A 22,325-nucleotide genomic window follows, 5' to 3' on the forward strand; every position below is an offset into this window, starting at 1 on the left:
GCTACGGCAAGCACAAGTCATATATTTGAATTTTGAGCAGCGAGCTCATTGGCTACCGATACAGGAGAGAACCAATCAGCTGTGCCATGTGATAATGATGTCATTAGGTCAGATTGAGTTAGACCTATCAGACTGCGCCATCTAGAGTTTCATGCCAGAACTCTATGTATTTGACAAAAAAAAACAAAAAAATAAACATTGCATACACATTTAATAAGGTAATTATAACATTTTACCCCAACAAAGGTAAAAAAAAAAGCAGATTAAATCAATTCCAAGGGGCAAATATTGTGCCTTAAAGGAAACTCTGGTACCTACCGCTGTCCTCTTTGGCAGGAAGGCAAGCTTTGCCCTTCAGCAGCTGAATGATCTGATTGGCCACTGGGTTGAAGAAGTCCAGGATCTCACTTGGTTGAGGGATGAACTGCATGAAGTAACAGAGGCCGCCGAGCCCGCTGAACTCTGGGTGTTGCTGTGGGATTGACATTGCATGTGCTCATTAGGGCTAGAAATTTTCATTTGGATGCCGCATAAAGAAAGCCAATGCCATTTTTTTTTCTTTTTTCATGCTAAAAGCAGCTCCTTAAACAGACTGTGAGCCTTGACCTTCATCTGAAGCTGGAGTTTAAATGCAAATGCATGCAAATTAATGGAGGAACATCATATTCCACTCCGTTCTTACATTGAAGACATCCATGGCGTGTACAAACAGCTGCGGGATCTCAGAGCGAAGCCACTGGTTCCAGGAACTGTCTCTGTCCACATCCTCTCTGGAGGAAGGGATGTCAAAATCACCTACAACGGGGAACACAGCGTGACCAATGTTATCATAGTATGTATATATCATAGTATTTTCTGATTGCACTTTTATTTAATTTAAAGTTTCGGTGTGTGTTGTCGTCTATTTTTTTTGTTTCGTTTTTAGTAGTTTTTTTTTTATATGTCTATATGAACAGTTTGTATTAATTTTTATTTATTGTCAGGGTTATTATCATTAACTAAACCCTAACAAAATCTAAAACTAGAACTAAAGACAAAACCATAAATGTTAAGTACTTAACAAATTTAACATGAAATGAAATAAAATAAAAACAAATGTATTTGATTTCAGCTTCATTTCAACATTAAACCTAATAAAAACTATATAAATATTAAAAGAAATGACTAATTAAAATGACAAAAAACACACACACACACACACACACACATATATATATATATATATATAAAATTCAAAATATGAACCATAATACGATAAAAACTATAATAATAATATGAATGACACCAAAATAACACTGATTATTAGTTTTAGTTGATTTAGTTATTTTATTACTTCAAGTTAAACTACACTAACTTAGCAATTACCTAATGTGTGACTGATGTGACTCAATAAACGTGACAACATCAGGTAGACGGATAACTGTGATGCACATATGCACGTGTCAAACCTTGGATGATGAAACGGAAACCGAAGCTGCGAAGTGGAAGAAAGGCAAAGACGGGCTGTTTCTGAGGCTTCACATCACAGGGAGACGAGCCACTGAGCTGGAACGCCAGAGCCAATTCTGTCGACTCCACGTCTTCTTTAATCTACTCAGAAACACAGACACATGCTGAAGACAAGCAGCGATCATGTGTCAATGTCAAGGTAGAAACTAGAGACATCAAGATTTAAAAAAAAAACATGCTGAAACATCCTGTTATATAACTTTTTCTATAATTATATATAATATAGGAATGCAACTATACTATTTTGGCTAAATAAAATAAAAAAATATTTATAAATTAGGCCTTGGATGAAATATATATATATATATATATATATATATATATACATACACAGGTGCATCTCAAAAAATTAGAATATCATGGAAAAGTTCTTTATTTTTTGTAACTTAATTTAAAAAAATACTTTGAAAAGAAAAATATTTCAGTTTGTGTGCAATGAATCTAGAATATAAAAAGTTTGCTTTTTGAATTAAATTACAAAAAATAAAGAACTTTTCCATGATATTCTAATTTTTTGAGATGCACCTGTATATATATATTTATTAAAATGAATCATTAAGTGCTTCAAGAGCATCTCTAAATTTAAGCATCACATCATTATAATGTAGAGTACAAAAAAATAGATATTAATTAAGAGATTTCCTGAATTACATTTAGCAAGGTTGTTATTAAGGTTATTAAGTGATCATTATAGGACGACAAAGATAACTTACATGTATAAAACAGGGAAAAATTTAATTAATTTCCTCTAATTTATAAATAAAAAAAAAATGAATAAAAAAAACTAAGAGTTTGGGGTCTGTAAGATTTTTTTTTTTTTTTTTGTAAGATTTGTTGAAAGAAGTCTCTTCTGCTTTCCACAGCTGCATGTATTTGATTAAAAATACAGTAAAAATTGTAAAATATTATTACAATTTAAAATCAACCTTCTATATTGGAACCTTCTCTCTGAATATAATTTATTCCCAGTTTGAATAACCGTTTTGTTTGTCATGCTATTAAAATAACTAATGCGAAGCCTCGGTTTTCTAATGCATAAAAAACTAACTAATTGATAAACAGTTCTTAGCTTGTTTTGTCTGTGCAGAGAATGTGACGTGCCTTTTTCCACAAACACATTTATGTATTTAATTAATCAACATATCAACAGCAATAATCGACAATAATGATTTTTGTCATAATATTGCAGCCCTACCCTGTATTGAGTTCCTGTTTTTTAATTTTCCATGATATTCTAATTTTTTGAGATGCACCTGTATATATATATATTTATTAAAATGAATCATTAAGTGCTTCAAGAGCATCTCTAAATTTAAGCATCACATCATTATAATGTAGAGTACAAAAAAATAGATATTAATTAAGAGATTTCCTGAATTACATTTAGCAAGGTTGTTATTAAGGTTATTAAGTGATCATTATAGGACGACAAAGATAACTTACATGTATAAAACAGGGAAAAATTTAATTAATTTCCTCTAATTTATAAATTTAAAAAAAATGAATAAAAAAAACTAAGAGTTTGGGGTCTGTAAGATTTTTTTTTTTTTTTTTGTAAGATTTGTTGAAAGAAGTCTCTTCTGCTTTCCACAGCTGCATGTATTTGATTAAAAATACAGTAAAAATTGTAAAATATTATTACAATTTAAAATAGCGGTTTTCTATGTGAATATATAGTAAAACATAATTTATTCCTGTGATCAAAGCTGAATTTTCAGCTTCATTACTCCAGTCCACAGTGTCACATTCAGAAATCATTCTAATATGCACATTCGCTGTTCAAGACACATTTCTGATTAATATTAATGTTAAAACAGTTGTGCTGTTGAATATTTCTGTGAAAACCATGACACATTTTATTTTTCAGGATTCACAGATGAATAGAAAGTTCAAAAGAACAGCGTTTAACTGAAATAGAAATCTATTTTAACATTATTAATGTCTTTACTGTCACTTTTGATCAACGTTTTAAAATATCTCAACAGTTGCAGTTAGTTTTTTTAGTGTGTACTAGCCTTTAAAATGCATTTCTGTGCCTTACAAAGTATGTCTCGAGTCAACAAAGTACTAAAACTACAGTAAATTAATATGCTTTATGCAGGCTAATTACATTATGCAGCTGTTGTGTAAATACATAAATGCCACCTTTGAGCAGCACTGATTGATTGAATTATTTGGTTAAACTTATTTCTGTCATGACAACTCTCGGAGGGATTGGCATGGTTATGTACATGACAATGTTAATGTATTTGGTCTTGGAGGAACAGATGTGCTGCTGCAAAGCAAGTATCGAGACTTGCTGCCAGGGATGTAGCTGGGGTTTGCAGGGCTGTTCCATTGGGCCTTGTCAGGATTCACAGATGAATAGAAAGTTCAAAAGAACAGCGTTTAACTGAAATAGAAATCTATTTTAACATTATTAATGTCTTTACTGTCACTTTTGATCAACGTTTTAAAATATCTCAACAGTTGCAGTTAGTTTTTTTAGTGTGTACTAGCCTTTAAAATGCATTTCTGTGCCTTACAAAGTATGTCTCGAGTCAACAAAGTACTAAAACTACAGGTAAAATAAATTTCATAAAGGAGACGGACAGAAAGTGCAGTGAATCTCTGCTGCTTCTGAGAACAAAGGGAACAAACTGCACTTTACTAATCAGTTTGAATGAGACGAGAGCGAAAAACACTTCGTTCCCCAGAGATATAAAGCACAGAACACTTGCATAACGTCCCCAAACACATTAAAGCAGCGTCTTATAAGACGCCATGTCATGAGAACCGAACAGAGGCCAATTAAAAGATGGTAAAACTGGGACAAGGACGCAGGTAAACAATACAGAAGCAAGGCTCACTTCTACCCTTAGATTTAGTGCATTTCCCCATACATGACGACATAAATGTGCGCAACACTTGCCTTTTTAGGATAAAGCATTCTCTTGATCACTAGCCAACGCTCTTCTCCACCAGTGTGTGCTACTTCCAGGATGTTATGGCTCAGATCACGGCGCGTCATCGACACCAAACGCTTCTCAGCCTGAAGATTAAAGCACTTGTAAAGTCTGACATATGAAATAATAGTCAAAATACAAACAAAACATGGACAAAATATCATTGATGCATCAGGCTTTTTTGGCTCTAATATATTGAGCTCAGTTTTATTCAGAGACTCATATTGAGCACAAATATGCAATTTGGTGCAGATGCTGATATTTATGATTAAATTCTGATGCTTGTGAATCAATAAGATCTTTATAATAGTATAGCAGATACTTAGGTAAAATTATATAAATCAGTCAGTACTCTATATATCCAATAATATGTCTAGTAAGATGAGATTTAAATGATCAAATCATAATGCAATGCAATCCAATGATGATTGAGGGATGAACAAATAAATGTTCCAGATTTGAGACGCACTGATTTTTCTAAAAACTGATTGGAGAATCAAGTGAAGCTGAGCTGCTTCAGTCCAGTAAGTGCTCATCTGGAAATATTACTACAGTTATTCTGACGTTTACCTGATAAAAATCAGTCAAGATTTGACAGAGAAAAGACACGTGAAGCACCAGCTGAAGCTGGACGTTTGCACAATTACACTAAAAGAGCTTTTACTTCATAAAAAGCTTTAAAATATCAATCAGACGACAGAAGGCATGGAGTAGATTGTGTGTGACAGCTTTAACAGTTTCAAATATAATACAGCAGGCTTTCTAGGGTTAATAGGAGGAGTTGTTTTTGGGTGGTGATGCATGAAGCAGGTCTTCACCTCATTGAAGATGATGATGGAGCGAAGGCGATGGAGGAAGAGCAGGAGAGAGGGATGAACGTCATGGAAGAGGTTTTTAGTCTGGTAGCTCTCGGAGCGCAGGGGCAGGTGGATCTTTGTAGCCCATCTAGAATAAAAATAGACACCAAAGAGCCGTTTCATAACAACGACGCAAACAAAAAGGCAACTGTGATGTCTGAACTTTAGTAGCTTTAAGCAGGTTGCAAACCAAAACAGCCAACATAAAATAAAATTTCTAAATAAAATAATACAAATAAAATAAAAATATTTTAATAATATTAAAAATTAAATAAATATTAAATACATTTAAAAAATAAATAATTTAATTAATTAAACAAATAAATGCATTAAAAAAAAACTTTCTAATTTTCAATATATTTTAGTTGCACTGTTTTATGGTGTCCTTGTTACAGTGCAATTATACATTTAAGTACTGAGCAATATTAATTAACTACATGTGCTTACTATTTGGAGGTCGGTTTAGGGTTAGTTGCAAGTAATTATGCATAATTTACAGTTATTACTAGAGAAAGTAGATGTAATATTGACAGTAAAAGTGTTAGCCACATTTTCTGGCAGAGTGAGAACTCTAACCCTCGGTTTCACAGACCAGGCTTAAACCTAGTCCTAGACTAAAATGTAAATCTGAGCTGTTTCAGCTGAAAGAAACGTGCACTGACTGATCTTAAAACATGTCAGTGCCTTTGTTTTGTCTTAAGATGCACACCAGTAATGCATTTTTTCTAAGGCATGTTTATAAAAATTACTTAAATGTCCTAATTGAACTATGGGCTAATCCTGGCTTAGGCTAAGCCCTGTCTGTGAAACCGGGCCTATGAATCTTGTGGGTTTGTTTAACCTCTGCTCTGCGATCTCTCTGGCGCCAGCGCTCCCTGGCCGCTCCTGCTCGACCCAGTGAGGCAGGATGTATCCCATGGGGCCGCTGTTCTTGTCAAATCGGATGTGGAAACCATTGGAGTGGATCTCAGGACAGTCGGTGACTTTAAAAACTGATTTAAAGCCAATGCCCTTTTGACCTGTATAACAAAAAGTGCAGAGTTGGGTGTAAAACACCACAGACATTGTTCATTTAGACCGGTCTCTTCTGGTCAGCTGAGACCAGTGAGCTGATTTCAAAAGGAGGGACTCTTATTTCATTAATACATGCATCAATCACTATGACAGACTGTTAGCATGCTGATAAAGCACAAAAAAAATACTATTATAGTTTTCATTAATATTTTGAATTACCTTTTATATTTTCCATTTCCATTTTAGTTATAGTACTGTTTTTGACTATTTTATAATTTAATTATATATATATATATATATATATATATATATATATATTTTAATGTCTATATAGTTTTTATTAATTTTTATTTCACTTATAGTTTTTTTTTTTTTACATTTTAGGTAACAATAATAACAGTCTTTCAGCACTGATATTAGGACAGTGTTTACAAATTGGGGCTACATGATATTAAAGTGTGCAATTTAATTGATATATAAATGTATTTAAAAACTGACCAACATACATGATTGCTTCATGATCTTTAGCCAATTAATACAATCATCGGCGCATAAGCACCAGGGTTATTATAGTTATAACTAAAACTAAAACCATAAAACATTTTTAAAAAAAATTTAACTTTTACTGAAACAAATGAAATATAAACAATTAATAATAAGCTAGTTTTCAGCTAGTTGACAAGACAACATTTCTCATTTGCATTTAGTTTAACTAAATGTACAAAAACAACTAACTAAAATAAAACTTTAAAATGAAAATGAAATTAGAAAAAATAAAAATACTTATTCAAAATATGAATAAAAACTATAATATAATTAATACTAAAATAACACTGATACGCACTGAAGTAACAGTCATGTGCCAGTCTATTCTGTTATTTTTATTACTTTGTAACTTCTTGAAATATTAAAATCGTGATATGCAGATCATAATCTGTACATTTGTGATTTTATTTCGATATTTTGTGCAGCCCTATCGCAAACGCACTTCGACTGTGGTTTGTGGAATGTGAACGAAACAGGTTTTGGACAAAATAGTTCCCAAGACATTTTAGCACAACCACACATGGATAACAAAACGGCACATAATTAAAGTACCGATGTAGCCATATTTGTGTTTTCCTTTGGTGCTCCGGCCCACGTCACAGATAGCACGGACGTTGTTCTCCTCAAACCCACACTCGTTGTTCAGGATGGTGATGCAGTCCTTCTCCACCACAAAGGCCAGCGCCGGCTGCTCTCGGCCGTCAGGATAGCAGTTATCATCAGCGTTCTGCACACACAAACATCAGCTTCAGTAAGCGCTGCACGATTCCGGATAAACTGAGAATCATGATTTTTTTACGTCTCAAATAGAGATCACGATTCTCCCACGACTCTGAACTAAACAAAATAATGTGTGAGACAAAATATTAATTGCTGCAGTCTATTTAAAAGTGTTTCATTGTTTTGAATGAATTATTAGGCATTTATATAAATATATAAATATTAGTGCTGTCAAACGACTAATCGCAATTAGTCGCATCCAAAATAAAAGTTTTTGTTTACGTAATATATATGTGTGTACTGTGTATATTTATTAGGTATATATAAATACACACACATACACATATATATTTAAGAGAAATATGTTGTTTATATTTTAAATATATTTATAAATAAATATAAATTACATAAATGCAAATATATACATGTAAATATTTTCAAAATATATACTGTTTATGTGTGTATTTTTATATACATAATAAATATACACAGTACACACATATATATTTTGTAAACAAAAACTCTTGTGTTAAATTAGAAAGTATCAAGTAGACATTACAAACTGTAGCTTTAAAAAGAAATCTTTCATTTGATTCAACATACAATTTATTACACAAACATTTAGGCCACAACGGCCTATGGAACATAAAAGAAGATAATTTGAGAAACATCTCAGTATTGTTTGTTCATACAAATACATCACTTGTTTCATTACTGGATGATTCAGCGTTTATGAATGAATCTCTTGAATGAATGATTCTGCGATAAATGTTTTCACTTGTTGACACCTAGTGACGAAACACTGTAATCGAAACAAACATTACTTAAAGCGCCAGTTCAAAAGGTGATTTACTCTATTTTGATCGCTACCATAGACATCAACATCATAAACTTTCATCACAGTATTTCTGTGATAATATGAATGACTGTAAGACAGAAATAATACTGTGTAATTGAAAAGACTGTTTGTGAGCTGTTTCTTATCTAAACATGGCAGCTGCAGATTTGAATGATCTGCTAAGAATGTTTCAAAGGTTGCTGCTGACCTGAATGAGCTCCAGCACGAAGTGTGTGTCTTTGCTGTAACTAAACACCTCTGTTTTGCTCGGAGACTAGCAACAATTCTGCTATGGCTTTAAAGGTAATTATATTCTTTGCAAAACGGAGCAAAAACATAATATTGTGTTTAAAATAGAACACAATATCAACTTCATATTTACTGAACTGTTGTATTAATCACATTTAAACTCGTGATATTCGGGACAAAATCATCACTAGTGTAATACTGCTCTCCCTGCTCGTGTGATATCACTTATTGTATGATAGAAATAGACTGTTTGTGAGCTGTTTCTTATCTAAACATGGCAGCTGCAGATTTGAATGATCTGCTAAGAATGTTTCAAAGGTTGCTGCTGACCTGAATGAGCTCCAGCACGAAGTGTGTGTCTTTGCTGTAGAGTTCAGTGGAGAGCCGCTCCAGACTGCGGCCCAGTCTCGCCTGCTGCTTCCTCATCAGGTTCTGACCTTCCTCGTTCAGCTCCACGCCGATGCCGAACTCCGTTTTCCTACAGCATCAGCAGCAACAGCATTAGCACCCAGCTAAATTCTGAAAGAGTGTGTAAACTAAGGGCTGAATGAACCTGATGTCCTCTATGACGGCTCGGTGCTGATCCAGCTCGTCGTTCACTTCTTCATCTGGATGATCAGCAGTCGTTGAGTTTACTCTGTCCTCGTCCTCACTGCTGTCCGTCTCTTCAATGTGTTCGGACACCAGCTCGTACATCTGCTCCTCTTCATCATCATCATCATCATCACCATCACTGTCTAAAAGAAGAAACAATGCTTTCAGAAAACAGTGCTTATTTTATTTCATTTTTAAGCCATATTTTTTACACATTTTAGCATTATTTATTTTCTGTTCTTTCATGTCATTATCCTACATTTTTCTACCTGTTTTTATCACAATTTTTATTTCAACATTTTCTAAACATTTTATCTAATCATTTTATCTCTATTTTTATTGTTTTATTTCAAGCCATACTTTTCTACACATTTTTATCACTTTAGCTTTTTAATTTTATTTTTAACCCATATTCTTCTACACACCTTTATCATTTTTCTTTGTTTTATTTTAATTCATACCATATTTTTTCATACATTTTTAATCACTTTTTTTATTGTTCTTTTAGTTAGTTTTCAGACATTTTTTTCTACACATTTTAAACATTTTTATTGTTATTTTATTTCAATTTTACTGTTTTTTTGCACCAAAATCATGACCACTTTCTATTCTCTTACTGAACCTAAGAATTAAACAGCTCCAGGTTTATCATGTGACTTCATCACACCATTTATGAAATACTACAAACATTATAATTAACTGAATGTCAAAGTGTAATAAAACAATCATGCACAAGAAAAGACAAAAACATCAAAAAGTGGGCAGTCTCACCCTGCTGATGGTCTCTTCTGGGGCTGCTGGAGGAAGTGCTGAGCTCTGTTTCCTCCTCATTATCCATCTCATTCTGACTCAACACTGAAGACATGTCACTCATGGAGTCCTCCACCACAAACTGCACAGATTGCAAGGTGTTTGATAAACAAACTATAAATATGAACATATATAGTTGTGTTGCATTGCTTCTGCGTTGTCTGAAGAATATCATTTATGACTTGAAATTAGGTCTGCATGATGCAGGGAAAAAATAATTACAATTGAAAAGCTGCACAATTTGTCAAAAAGTTTGAGATTATATATATATAGCCATATTGATATATATATATATATATATATATGGCTATGAAAAATAAATAATAACAATATAATATTATTTACCACTAATTAAAATATTAAAATTAATAAAAGCTAAATTTGAAATATTAGTACTGTATTGTCTCACTGTAAAAATTATTTTAAAAGGAGTATTTATTAAGAATAATATTATATTTTATTTTACATTAATGTAACTGTAAAATTACAATATTGATATTTATGGACGCCTTCATTTTCAATTTTTCAAGCATTGTAAACAATCAAACTTTTATTCTGAAAGAAAACCTTCTCCTTTGTCACTTCTCATTATAAGTTTTATTTCGATTATTTGTTCTTGAAATGAGATGAGAAGACTGTTACTGTATATCGTATCCTTTTGGAAATGTTTAAAAGCATGCATTTGTAAAGGTGCCAAAAGTTTAAATGCTCATCATTAAGCCCAATTTTGGTGCTTTCAAAATCCAGTTGGAAACACTGTTGTGCTCAAACAGACTAGAAGGGAATCCAAACCTTCTTGATCTCTGAAGGCAGTTGAGGAGGAGCTGGCAGAAGCACTTTGTCGTTGAAGTGGCTCCTCCACTCGGTGATCCCCAGCAGGAGCCCCATCTGATGCAGTTTGTTCAGGTAGCGCGTGTGTGAACGTGCAGCGTCCAGCAGCAGTGTTTTCGATCTGGTCTGACCAAGCACTTTAGACAGCGGCTCCAAAAACACCTGCACAGCGTCATCAGAACCGCCAAAGCATAAAACACACATCCCGATGCGGACTACAGAATCAGATCATCATTAGTGCTCTGCCAATATGGGTGTTCATAATGGCCTGATATAATGAAAATACAAACAATTTAATGACAGCAAATGAGACTATGAGACAGGAAAATCGGCTTATAAATAAATACTTATCAATATTTACTCAGTTCTTTTCTTAAAAAAAAAAAAAAACCGTGTACATATATATATATATATATATATTTTTTTTTTTATATCCACATATACATATATATATATACACACACATGTATATATAACAAAAATATTTTTAACACCACCTTTGGTGGAACAGATTTTCAACAGAGGAACAGAAACTTAGGTTTCATTATAAATATTTACATATATTATTTAAGGTTTAATAATCAATTAAATATCTTAATATAATCTTAATAAAATCTAAATAAACAATTCTTCCAACAAGCATGAGTAAATTATGACATTTATAAATAACGATCCCTTTATAAAATTCTATATTATATATATTTTTTTATTATTTATTCATTTATTTATTTAAATATATAATAACATTTTTTAAATAATGATGTATATTTATATAACACATGCCTATTTTATAAATATACACTTAAAACAGCAATAGTAATAATAACAATTAGGTGTAATATTTCAATTTAAATGTATGATTTAAAAAAAAAAAAACATACAATTATTAAAATTATTCCAGGAGAAGCCTTTTTAAAATGTCCATTATTATATCTTCTGAATAAAAACATTGTCTAATATCATTAATATCAAAAATGGACATTCTATTGAAATATGTTTTACACTCAAGAAATTTTTACACAAATCACAAACTGGTTTCTCTTCTCTCAATAAATATGAATAAGTTAGTTTTAAGTGACCAATTCGACATCTTATATAAACAACCAGGTCATATCTATTCTCAAAATAAAAACAATAATAAACTCCTTGATTTAGTACTAGGTATACTCAAGACATGTTTATTCAATATTTACTTATGTATTGAAATTGGTTTATGCTCGCATATCTCAATACACACAAATTAGAGATCCATCAATATTGCATTTTACTCATCCGATAATGTGTTTAAAGAAAGGCAATAAAATGACTGTGCCAGTATCAATAAAATCTATATACATAAAGTAAATAATGTTCTTAGTCTTTCCTTCCTGTGACAGAGCGACCCAGAGAGAAAATATATGTGAAAGAGAGTTTACCTTGATTTACATGCCAGATATTGTTTACCGTCTAACCAAAATACCAGTAATAGACAGGAAAAAAAGATTTAATGCATAACGAGGGACTTTTAATCGTAAATAAGCCCAAAATATGCCAGGACTCTTATTTTTAAATGTCTGTTTTATTACTTCCAGCTGCTCACTCAAAAAGATGAGACGTAAAACATGCATCTTACAAGCATTTACAACATATTATAATAGAAAAACCATAGCATAAACATCGTCAGTTCAAAGGTGCATCATAAGCAATCGTTAGGCATAAGTGAGGCATTCACTGATTGCTAACTACTCTGAAAGTGCGATCCTGTTTGAAACGTGTTTAATTGAATCACAGCTTTTTAAAGTTTAATAATCACATATCTGTATCGCATCGACCTTGTTTTTCCGTTCCCCAAAATAAGACCTCTTAAAATGAAAATTATAACTTTTGTTATACTATTTAAGACTACTTAAGATGGCTTTAAATTTGATGAAACCAGAGTTTCTGCAAGTTTTATGAAGGCAAATTTAAGACCTATTTAAGACCAGCTAAAGAAAATGTAAGGAAAAAATTGAAGGGAACACAATAGGTTCTCAAAATGTAAATGTCTAGGGAGCACAAAATGAGTTGTATTAGCAACTTTACCCATTTTTTATTAATTTTACACACACACACACACACACACACAAAAGGCAGCTTAACTATTCATAAATAGTGCTGTCAAATCGATGAATCGCACTTGAAATAAAAGTTTGTGTTTACATAATATATGCATGTGTACTGTGTATATTTATATGTATATATAAACACATACATCTATACATTTAAGAATGTAAACACAAACTTTTATTTTGGATGCGATTAATCAATTTGACAGCACTATTCTTAAATCGAGACGACATCAAAAATAACATAAGAAGTCTTGTTTTCTCAGAAAAGTATTACAAATATCAGCTTAGTCATATTTCATTTATATTCATCTTTTTATTTATTTGTTTGTTTGTTGCTATATCAGCAGCAATGATTATATTCATGGCAATTTGTCTTAAAAACATAAAAATAAATTAGCATAAAATATAGTAGTAAACATTTGAAGTGGATCAAAAAAGTTCAAAAAGGTTTTGATCCACTTCAAATGTTGACTAGTGTACATAAAAAGGCAGGTTCTTAAATCGAGACGACATCAAAAATAACATAAGAAGTCTTGTTTTCTCAGAAAAGTATTACAAATATCAGCTTAGTCAAATCAACTTAATTCAATGGGAAAACAAGATCTAATATATGTGACCCTGGAGCACAAAAGCAGTCTTAAGTCGCTGGGGTATATAACAAACCATACATCAATGGAAAGCTTATTTATTCTCAATTTCAAAAAACTAATCGTTATGACTGGCTTTGTGGTCCAGGGTCACATATTTCATATTTTTTGTTCTTTTTTTAAGATAAACACACTCAATTATGTTCAATTTCCAAAAACAAGACTTCACATCTTCATTTTGCATCTCAAGTAAATGTATCTTGATGTTTAGATATTTGTACTGGAAAGCAAGAAAAAATGCTGACAAAGACATTATTTTTTGCAGTGTATGCAACGTTTAACTTTTTAACTATAACTTTATGAATTTAAGACTTCCTGCTCTGATTTAAGAGCTCTTTAGGCCTTAATGTGTGGAATGGCGAATCAAGACATTTTAAGACCCACAAATCGCCTGAATTTAAGACTTTTTACGGAGCCATGGAAACCCTGTAGGAGCAGTATCATCCGTGTTTATGGATGGAGCAAAGTCAGATAAACAAACAGTTTCAGGACAACGTGTGACGGACAGTGAGTGAAGCATGACGAAGAAAACCTCCTACCTTCCTGTGCGACTGCTACATTCAGCGCGCTCTCCATGTGATTGGCCAGGAGCGCTGTGGGCGTGTTTGGGATCCCATAAGCCACCACAATGGAGAGCAAGTGTCCGGCGGTGCCGATGGGGTCCAGAGCCTGTGTCGCCTCTGAGAAGTGTTTGTCCCCCGTGACAGCGGTGACCCGCAGCAGGACGCCGGGAGAAACCTCGAGAGCCAGCAGCTCCGTCTTACCTGCACACATGAAGACTGCAGTGAGAATCAGAAGTCTTCTGCAAAAAAAATTAATCTCCGATATTTTCTGGCATTTTGTTTTCTGGCAAACCAGTTTTTGTGCTGGTTTAGGCCTGTTGTGGACAAGCTTGTTATATATTTTTTATATTCTGTGCGATGGTTATTTCACAGCAGAGACAGAAATTGTTTAACTAAATAATTTTTTTTTTTTACTTTACATGGCGATATTTGACACCTTAAAATAATTTCCATGGGCATTTTTACGTTTATATGGGCAATTGTTTCTAATTTTATTAGATTAATCATATTTTGTATCAAATTCTTATATCTAATCAATAAATTCAATTAGAATCTGTGTTATTTTAGTATCACTGAGATAATACTACAGGTTTTGTTATTATTCTGAATTAGTTTTTATTTTTATATGTTGCTTTCAATTTCAATTTTGTCATGTTTATCGTTTTTATTTGTTTTTTTATGTCTATATAGTTTTTACTCATTTTTATTTACATTTCAGTTTTAGTTATTTAGAACATCGAGGTAAACAAAATAAGAAATATTTCCTTACAGAAAATGTAACTTACTAACATAAATTAGTTTAAGTTTTTTTTTCATAAATAATTTTTCATAATTTTATTTCAAGTAAATAATTTTTTTAATGGTGTTTTAGTATAATAACCCTGAGTAGCTTAATAGGAAACTATAATTAAATCAGTCTCGACAAAATCCATTGTTGCACTGCGGAAGTGATCTAAAGCAGCATTTAGTATTGCAATTACAACTGCATAAATAATGCTATTCGATTAATGTTTTAAAAATAATATTTTGAATATTGAAATACATGAAATAATTATTTTAATAGGAAACGATACTTTAAATATGAACAAAAAACCGCCAGCAGGTGGTTGCAAATCACTGTATTAATGAGTGAGCCATTGCATCATTCACTCAAACCATTTGTTTAAGTGGCTGATTCCTTCAGTGACCGTCTTTATGAATGGATCATTGAGTTGGGAACGTAACCCCGCTGTGTGTTGCTCAGAGACACACAGCAGTTCTGTTGTGACTTTGTTTGGAAATATTTTCTTTGGCGAAAAAAAAATATATATCGTGTCTAAAATCTAACACACAATGAGCTTCTTGTTTATTGAACTGTTGTATAAAATCAATACTTACAGCACTCTTTCCTCGTGTGATATTGCTTAACTATATCGCATGGAAATATAAGAAAATTCCCGTGTATTGAATTGTGATGTCCTTCTAGTCACACAGTGAAAATGTCCACTATATCATGGTGTATTTTTGATTGCTTTTTGACACCATAATGTCAGCTTCCACACAGTTAAAACATCATAGGAGCATTGCACACCCCTAGATCACAGTTTGAATGTTCATTTATTTCTTTATGAAACACGCTTCTGGCGAGGTGACGCACCACAGTACTTGTCGATGAAGTCTTTGAGAGGGCCGTGGTTGGGCTGAAACACCAGCTGCCACTGACTCCATTCCTCCAGATCCTGCAGCAGAGGAGCCGACAGCAAACTCGCCCGTGCCTGATCACGGCTCACCTCGCCCAGCAAACCCACGGAATCCACCACACACTCCCTGAGATCAAACACACACAATCATGAGTCTCCAGCCAAACAACATGCATGTTAATAATTTCTCCAGCTACACTTCCAAACAAAGGTTTAGATACGAGACAGAATTTTTGTAAAAAAAAAAAAAAAAGTAATTTAATTATTAGATTTCATTTTATTTTTTAAATATTTAGATTTTAATTTATCTTTATATGCTATATACACACACACTAAATGCTATATACACATATACAGTACTGTTCAATGGTTGGGCTCGGTAAGACGCTTATAAAAGACATGTTTTTGAAAGACGTTTCTTGTAAATTTCTCATAATATGCCGATTAACTAATCACATTGACTGCAATTAAATCACATATCAAAAGCTTAGAAATAATATATACGACATTTCTCTGCAAAAGGTTTCTATTTAGGTGGTAGATTAAATGCATTAAATTTTTGAACACACAGCTTTTTCTTTTAAATAAAACATACTAAATTAACATGTTATATTGATAGCCCTTATTAAAACAATACTTCTTCTCTATGGACCTTTTGTTCTTAAATAAAATATTGTAAATTGTTATACTAGTTTTATTTTTAAAGTATTAAAATTTTTCATTTATTTTTATATTTAACATTTTGTCCAGAAGGAAAAACAGCCACCCCCCCAAAAAAAAATTTTTTTTTTTTTAAATCATGCAAGCAAATTACAGTGAAGTGCAACAGTTACCGTACAGTGTCCGGCGGTAGTCAAAAAAGGATTTAAACAGTGAATTTTGAATCGATTTCTTCTTGTAAACTCAGAGGTGTGGATTTGGGCAGCAATTAAATTACCACGTGACATTGGTGTTTGTAAAAAAACAGTAGGTAATTTGGCTGGGGGTGGGAGAAAAATCACCAACTAAACCCAGGAAACCGGGCTTTGCTCTGAACTAGTTTTACAGCCGTCTATTTACAGCTCACAGAGTTGTGCAGAGAGACAGCTGAGGACTTGATGAAAAGTAGAGATTTGAACGGTCTTACCCTGAACCCATGGGCAGCAGAGGACACTCATAGCGTACCACACTAGTGACAGCGTCTCCGCTTAGTTCCTTTTGCTTCTGCGTGCAATTGACAAGAAAACTGAGGGGCCCGTGACCGAGCTCTCGGCTATCCCTGATCCGGTAATGATTCCTCAGAGCGGCTTCAATGAACGGCAGCTGATCCAGAACAAAAACACAGACATGTTTCATTCCCATATGTACTGTAACTGTACTTTTGCTGCAATTAACCCGTTTAACCCTGTAAAGCCTGACATATGAAATCACAATCCATTTTTCTTTAGATGGAACAGTTTATTGAACCTTTACACAAAATCTAAAAAAAAAATTAAGTTTGCATTTGTGTTTGATGATTTGTTTAGTCTGATTTACTGAGAAAAACAGCTCAACTTTATTCAAAATGAGCAAAAATATGCAATTTGGTGAAGATGCTTATATTTATATGATGAAATTCTGATGCTTGTGAATCAATGAGATCTTCATAACAGTATAGCAGATACTTAAAATGATATAAATCAGTCAGTACTCTATATATCTCCATTAATATGTTTTTAAATTTAAATGATCCAAACATATAATGCAATGCAATCCAGTGATGATTGCGAGATGAAGAAATAAACGCTCCTCAGAAGATGTGAGATGTTCTGGAGGCTTGTGAAGATCATTCCTCCGCTGAGGAACAGTGAAAGTAAAGCTTCTGGAAACAAACGCTCCTCAAAAGATCCTGATGATCAGATCTGAGATATTTCTACAAAAATAATTGATGGAGAATCAAGTGAAGCTGAGCTGCTTCAGTCCAGTAAGTGCTCATCTGGAAATATTACTACAGTTAATCTGACGTTTACATGACAAAAAAAACCTCAAAACTCACTCTGCTGTCATCTCCCTCCCCGCACTGCTTGATGAACTCAAACACATCTTGTCTGCAAGGTCTGAAGCCGTTCATTCCTGGATCCTGGCTGTCGATGGAGACGGCGCCCCCTGCTGCCTCCTGCAGGACCTGCGCCAAGACCAAAACAAGTTATGCTATAACAGACACGCGCCATGAGAAACCTCACACAAGTAGAAACGCACACCTTTTTGTTGTTGAAAATGAAATCAAGGAAGGTTCCTTGCTGCAGCTGGCTGAAGTTTTTAAACTTGAATTTCTCTGCAATCCTCTTTTCCAGAGTGCGAAGGTGGGCCAGAGTAGGTGTGCTCTTGAAATGAGTGACACACTCTTGAAAATAGCTCTTCACGTCAGCTACGCAAAAAAAATCACCACATGAGAACAGCTCAGAGATTAAATTTTACACAACAGGCAATAATGTATATGGATTTAAGTGTGGAAATTTGAACAAACATGGATACTTTAGATATAGTAAAACTACATCGCAATAGGAAAAAAGACAGATTTACATCAAGAACAAAGCAACTGCAAGCAACTTATCACAATAAAATTCAAAGAGTGTGACAAATTTTAAATTGACTATCAATTGATTAAAATTGTATTGCAATATTTTTTAGAATATGCTGATTAATTCATCACATTAACTGTAATTAAATCATATATATCAACAAAAACTGCCAAGAAAAGCCCACCAAAAAAAAAAGGCAAAAAACCCTACATTATTACAAAAATTTCTATTCATGTATTCTATTCAGTATTAGTACAAAAAATTCTATTCATGTGACAGATTAAATGCATTCATTTAACAAATTTAAAAAAATAAAATGTACAAATACATTAAAAATGTAATTGCATTTAAATTTTTTAAATAAATTCAAAATTAAAAAATGAGCAAGTTACATTGATAGCCCTAGTATCAATATCTCTATATTGACATTTTGTTCATCCAAAAAAAAAAAAAAACGCTCATTTTAATAATTTTAACTTTATATTTTTATTTTTATATTTAACACTTTTACTGGTTAAAATCATCTCTCCATTAACCTTTTTTTTTGTAAAAAAAATTACATTTAATAATAGTAATTTGTGATTTGAATTTTGTTTCATATTTAATATTTTTTCTTAGTTAAAACTATTTCTATATGGAGTTTTTGTTCTTAAAAAAATCTAATTATTTTATAATGTTATTTTAATTTATTTTATAACATTGCTTATAATTTAAATAACTTTCTATGGACCTTTTGTTCTTAAATATTTTTAATAATATTCAGTTTTAGAACAAAAGGTCCATGGAAAGTTATTATTTTAACTAAAAGCTATGTTAAATATAAAAAAAATTGAAATAAAATAATTAATTTTTTTAGAGCATAAAGTCCATGTATAAATTATATTCAAATACATAAATTAATACATTATAATGTATTAATTTATATATTTTAATAGGCTTTCCAGAAATTAGAAAAATCACTTGCGATTTTTGTCTGTAAATGTCATCATACTGTCCTTTTGGGGTCATACTGTGGATGGTGCTAAAACTAAAAGGGGAGATTCAGAAAACTAATGAAGTTAAAAAGTGGACACCTTCAGTAGGGAGCATCTCTATGGCTCTCTCTTCTGTAGTTTTCTTTGCCTCTGCTTTTTTCTGTGGTTTTTCTTTAGCTACCAGGTCCTGAGGGGCGTCCAAGGAGCCACAGCATATAGCAAGCTGGAATAAGGCTCTAGCGAGCCTGTCTCTGTTTACACATAACAGGAACGTCTGAATAGTCTGAGGGCACAAAAAAAGCACAATCAGTTGCTTCCAGAACAGTTATGAAAGAACCGTTGAAAATGAATAAATTATGAACATTCATTCAATATTCTCAGTCGGATTCAATTCATCAAACCAGAGCAGAAGTGGCATGATTATATTCATGGACGTGCACCACCAGAAATGACCCAATCACATGCTAATCCCTCAAAGTGAATAAAGAAGGAAAGGTCAGTGAAAACATTGAGTGCAGGAGCAACATAAGGACTAATGATGCAAGTATTGGGAGACACATTTCTGGGTGAGATTAGCAGATGATGACCATGACATCTCATTAATAAAGAGAGCGGATGATCCCTCTCCTACTCTCATCTGCCACCCGTTTACATCCTTAAACAGCTAGAAGGAATTACCACTGCAATTACCAAGAACGTAGCATGAAATAAGAGAGACACTTTTACACATAACAGGAACGTCTGAATAGTCTGAGGGCGCAAAAAAAAACACAATCAGTTGCTTCCAGAACAGTTATGAAAGAACCGTTGAAAATGAATAAATTATGAACATTCATTCAATATTCTCAGTCGGATTCAATTCATCAAACCAGAGCAGAAGTGGCATGATTATATTCATGGACGTGCACCACCAGAAATGACCCAATCACATGCTAATCCCTCAAAGTGAATAAAGAAGGAAAGGTCAGTGAAAACATTGAGTGCAGGAGCAACATAAGGACTAATGATGCAAGTATTGGGAGACACATTTCTGGGTGAGATTAGCAGATGATGACCATGACATCTCATTAATAAAGAGAGCGGATGATCCCTCTCCTACTCTCATCTGCCACCCGTTTACATCCTTAAACAGCTAGAAGGAATTACCACTGCAATTACCAAGAACGTAGCATGAAATAAGAGAGACACTATTTAAAGGAACAGTTCACCCAAAAATATAAATCCTATCATCATTCACACACTTTTTGAAGCTCGAAAGCTACAGAAAGCTTTAGTCCCAGTTCCAGTAATTGCAAAGACCAAGTGAAAAATTCTCCTTTTGTGTTATGAAGTCAAATGTATTTAATATGGGTTTAGAACAACATGAGAAAGAGCAAGGTTGCGTTTCCACCAAAGCATTTTCAGCCAGCTGAATGATAAGATCGCTATGAAAAAGAATATCGGATGTAATGTGACAGATGCATGGCGAAAGCAATGTTTCTTTTTCATATCAATATTGGTGGTAGTCCGGGATTTCATCTGGTACAGACATTAATAATTGGAAACAAGCAATATTAACTTCTCCTCCATTGCAGTTCATTAGTTTTACAAGTGACGGTTGGTTGGTGTGATATTTGTCCCGTTTTTCTCCTACTGTAATTGGACAGCTGGATAAAAGGGGACAGTGACGAGCGCCAATTGAAAACAACTGAAAAAAAAAAACATGGTAAAACACACTCTGGTGGACATCACAAGAACTTTACTTTTGGGGTGAACTATCCCTTTAAGAATCTCATTAGGGATAATTATAAATGGGCACCCAACCTTGTTTTAGAAAGAGAAATGCTCATGTCCAGCAAGGGAAGGTTATTTAGCATCATCAGCACACTCATGACATAAAAGCTCTTCTAAACTAAATGCACCAAAACTGCTTTGTGTTTGCCTATGCAAATCTATATCTTAGGGTGGTTGCAATTTTTGTAGCTTTGCACCTGCATGTTTACTACTCAGGGCTGCGTTTCCCAAAAGCATCATAACCCCAAGTAGAGAACCAATGGTCTCTACGATCAACTTGGCTTACAAGGCTTTTGAGAAACGCAGCCCAGGTTAGTCATCAGTGTTGTAGTACTCAATCTCGAGTCCGTCTCGAGTTCAAATCCAAAACCTACTTTCATGTTCGTTGTCTTTTCATCAAGTCATCTTGACTTAGACTCTGCTCAGTGGTATCGTAAGTTTCACATGACACTGATGCAAAACCGGTCTTTAATTACCACAATGGAAAGCATATTTACACTATGAATCAGTTAGACCTTAAGACTTGTACTGTCTTTACTGAAACTCAGACTAAAGTTTGGTTTGTCTAGTCTAAAGTACTACAACACTGTTTTGAAAAAACGTCTAGCCCTAAAGTATGATCAGTAGTAATAAGAGATGATTTCCAAGCACTGCTACTAAAAAAAAAAACATTTCTATTACTATTGATCATACTAAGCAAGTAGCCACCCATGAAAAGCAGTCACGTAGGCGTTTCCATTGCGATTAAAACACATCAAACCACAAGAAAAACCAGTCTGCAAACTCTTAAAATGGGTGAGCTTGTTTTGAACAGACTAGATAAGGATCCTCCCGACATTGCCTCTAAGTTGCTTACCTTTGTCATACTCTTATTGAAGACACTTTCAGAATTGATGAAGACTTCCATGACTGCATCCGTGGCGGTCATATTTACATATTTTTTCCTCAGCTCAGAGTTGCCAATCTGGGAGAAGATCACAGGTCCTTGGGCTGGATCCAGCAGGCTCTTCTTGATCTTAAACATTTTGGCATCCACCTCCTCCTGAATCTCCTTCTGAATGGCTTCTCTGGCTGTGTCCATGTGGCAAAACTCAGCAGCAGATGCCTTATTCAACGTCTAAGAACACAATATGTGGAAAAACAAGAGAA

The 22,325-nt window shown here is 33.3% G+C and overlaps 1 protein-coding gene across 1 annotated transcript in view; it reads right to left on the reverse strand.

The window, feature by feature from the left end:
* The window catches only part of LOC107720215 (uncharacterized), a 63,937-nt gene that overhangs the window by 34,471 nt on the left and 7,141 nt on the right, over positions 1 to 22,325 (reverse strand). Inside the window, exons 11-29 of the mRNA XM_016527853.1 lie at positions 22,033 to 22,293; positions 19,503 to 19,686; positions 18,109 to 18,275; positions 17,904 to 18,032; positions 17,016 to 17,191; positions 15,847 to 16,016; positions 14,125 to 14,411; positions 13,960 to 13,965; positions 10,875 to 11,075; positions 10,044 to 10,164; positions 9,232 to 9,415; positions 9,009 to 9,156; positions 7,424 to 7,598; positions 6,153 to 6,330; positions 5,273 to 5,399; positions 4,421 to 4,540; positions 1,449 to 1,590; positions 683 to 795; positions 319 to 472 (exon numbers count right to left, since the gene is read on the reverse strand). Coding sequence (XP_016383339.1) covers positions 319 to 472; positions 683 to 795; positions 1,449 to 1,590; positions 4,421 to 4,540; positions 5,273 to 5,399; positions 6,153 to 6,330; positions 7,424 to 7,598; positions 9,009 to 9,156; positions 9,232 to 9,415; positions 10,044 to 10,164; positions 10,875 to 11,075; positions 13,960 to 13,965; positions 14,125 to 14,411; positions 15,847 to 16,016; positions 17,016 to 17,191; positions 17,904 to 18,032; positions 18,109 to 18,275; positions 19,503 to 19,686; positions 22,033 to 22,293 — 3,043 coding nt within the window. The remainder of the gene's footprint in view (positions 1 to 318; positions 473 to 682; positions 796 to 1,448; positions 1,591 to 4,420; positions 4,541 to 5,272; positions 5,400 to 6,152; positions 6,331 to 7,423; positions 7,599 to 9,008; positions 9,157 to 9,231; positions 9,416 to 10,043; positions 10,165 to 10,874; positions 11,076 to 13,959; positions 13,966 to 14,124; positions 14,412 to 15,846; positions 16,017 to 17,015; positions 17,192 to 17,903; positions 18,033 to 18,108; positions 18,276 to 19,502; positions 19,687 to 22,032; positions 22,294 to 22,325) is intronic.

This window comes from Sinocyclocheilus rhinocerous, unplaced genomic scaffold, assembly GCF_001515625.1.
Source record: "Sinocyclocheilus rhinocerous isolate Xijiao unplaced genomic scaffold, SAMN03320098_v1.1 scaffold792, whole genome shotgun sequence".
NCBI classification, from domain to species: Eukaryota; Metazoa; Chordata; class Actinopteri; order Cypriniformes; family Cyprinidae; genus Sinocyclocheilus; species Sinocyclocheilus rhinocerous.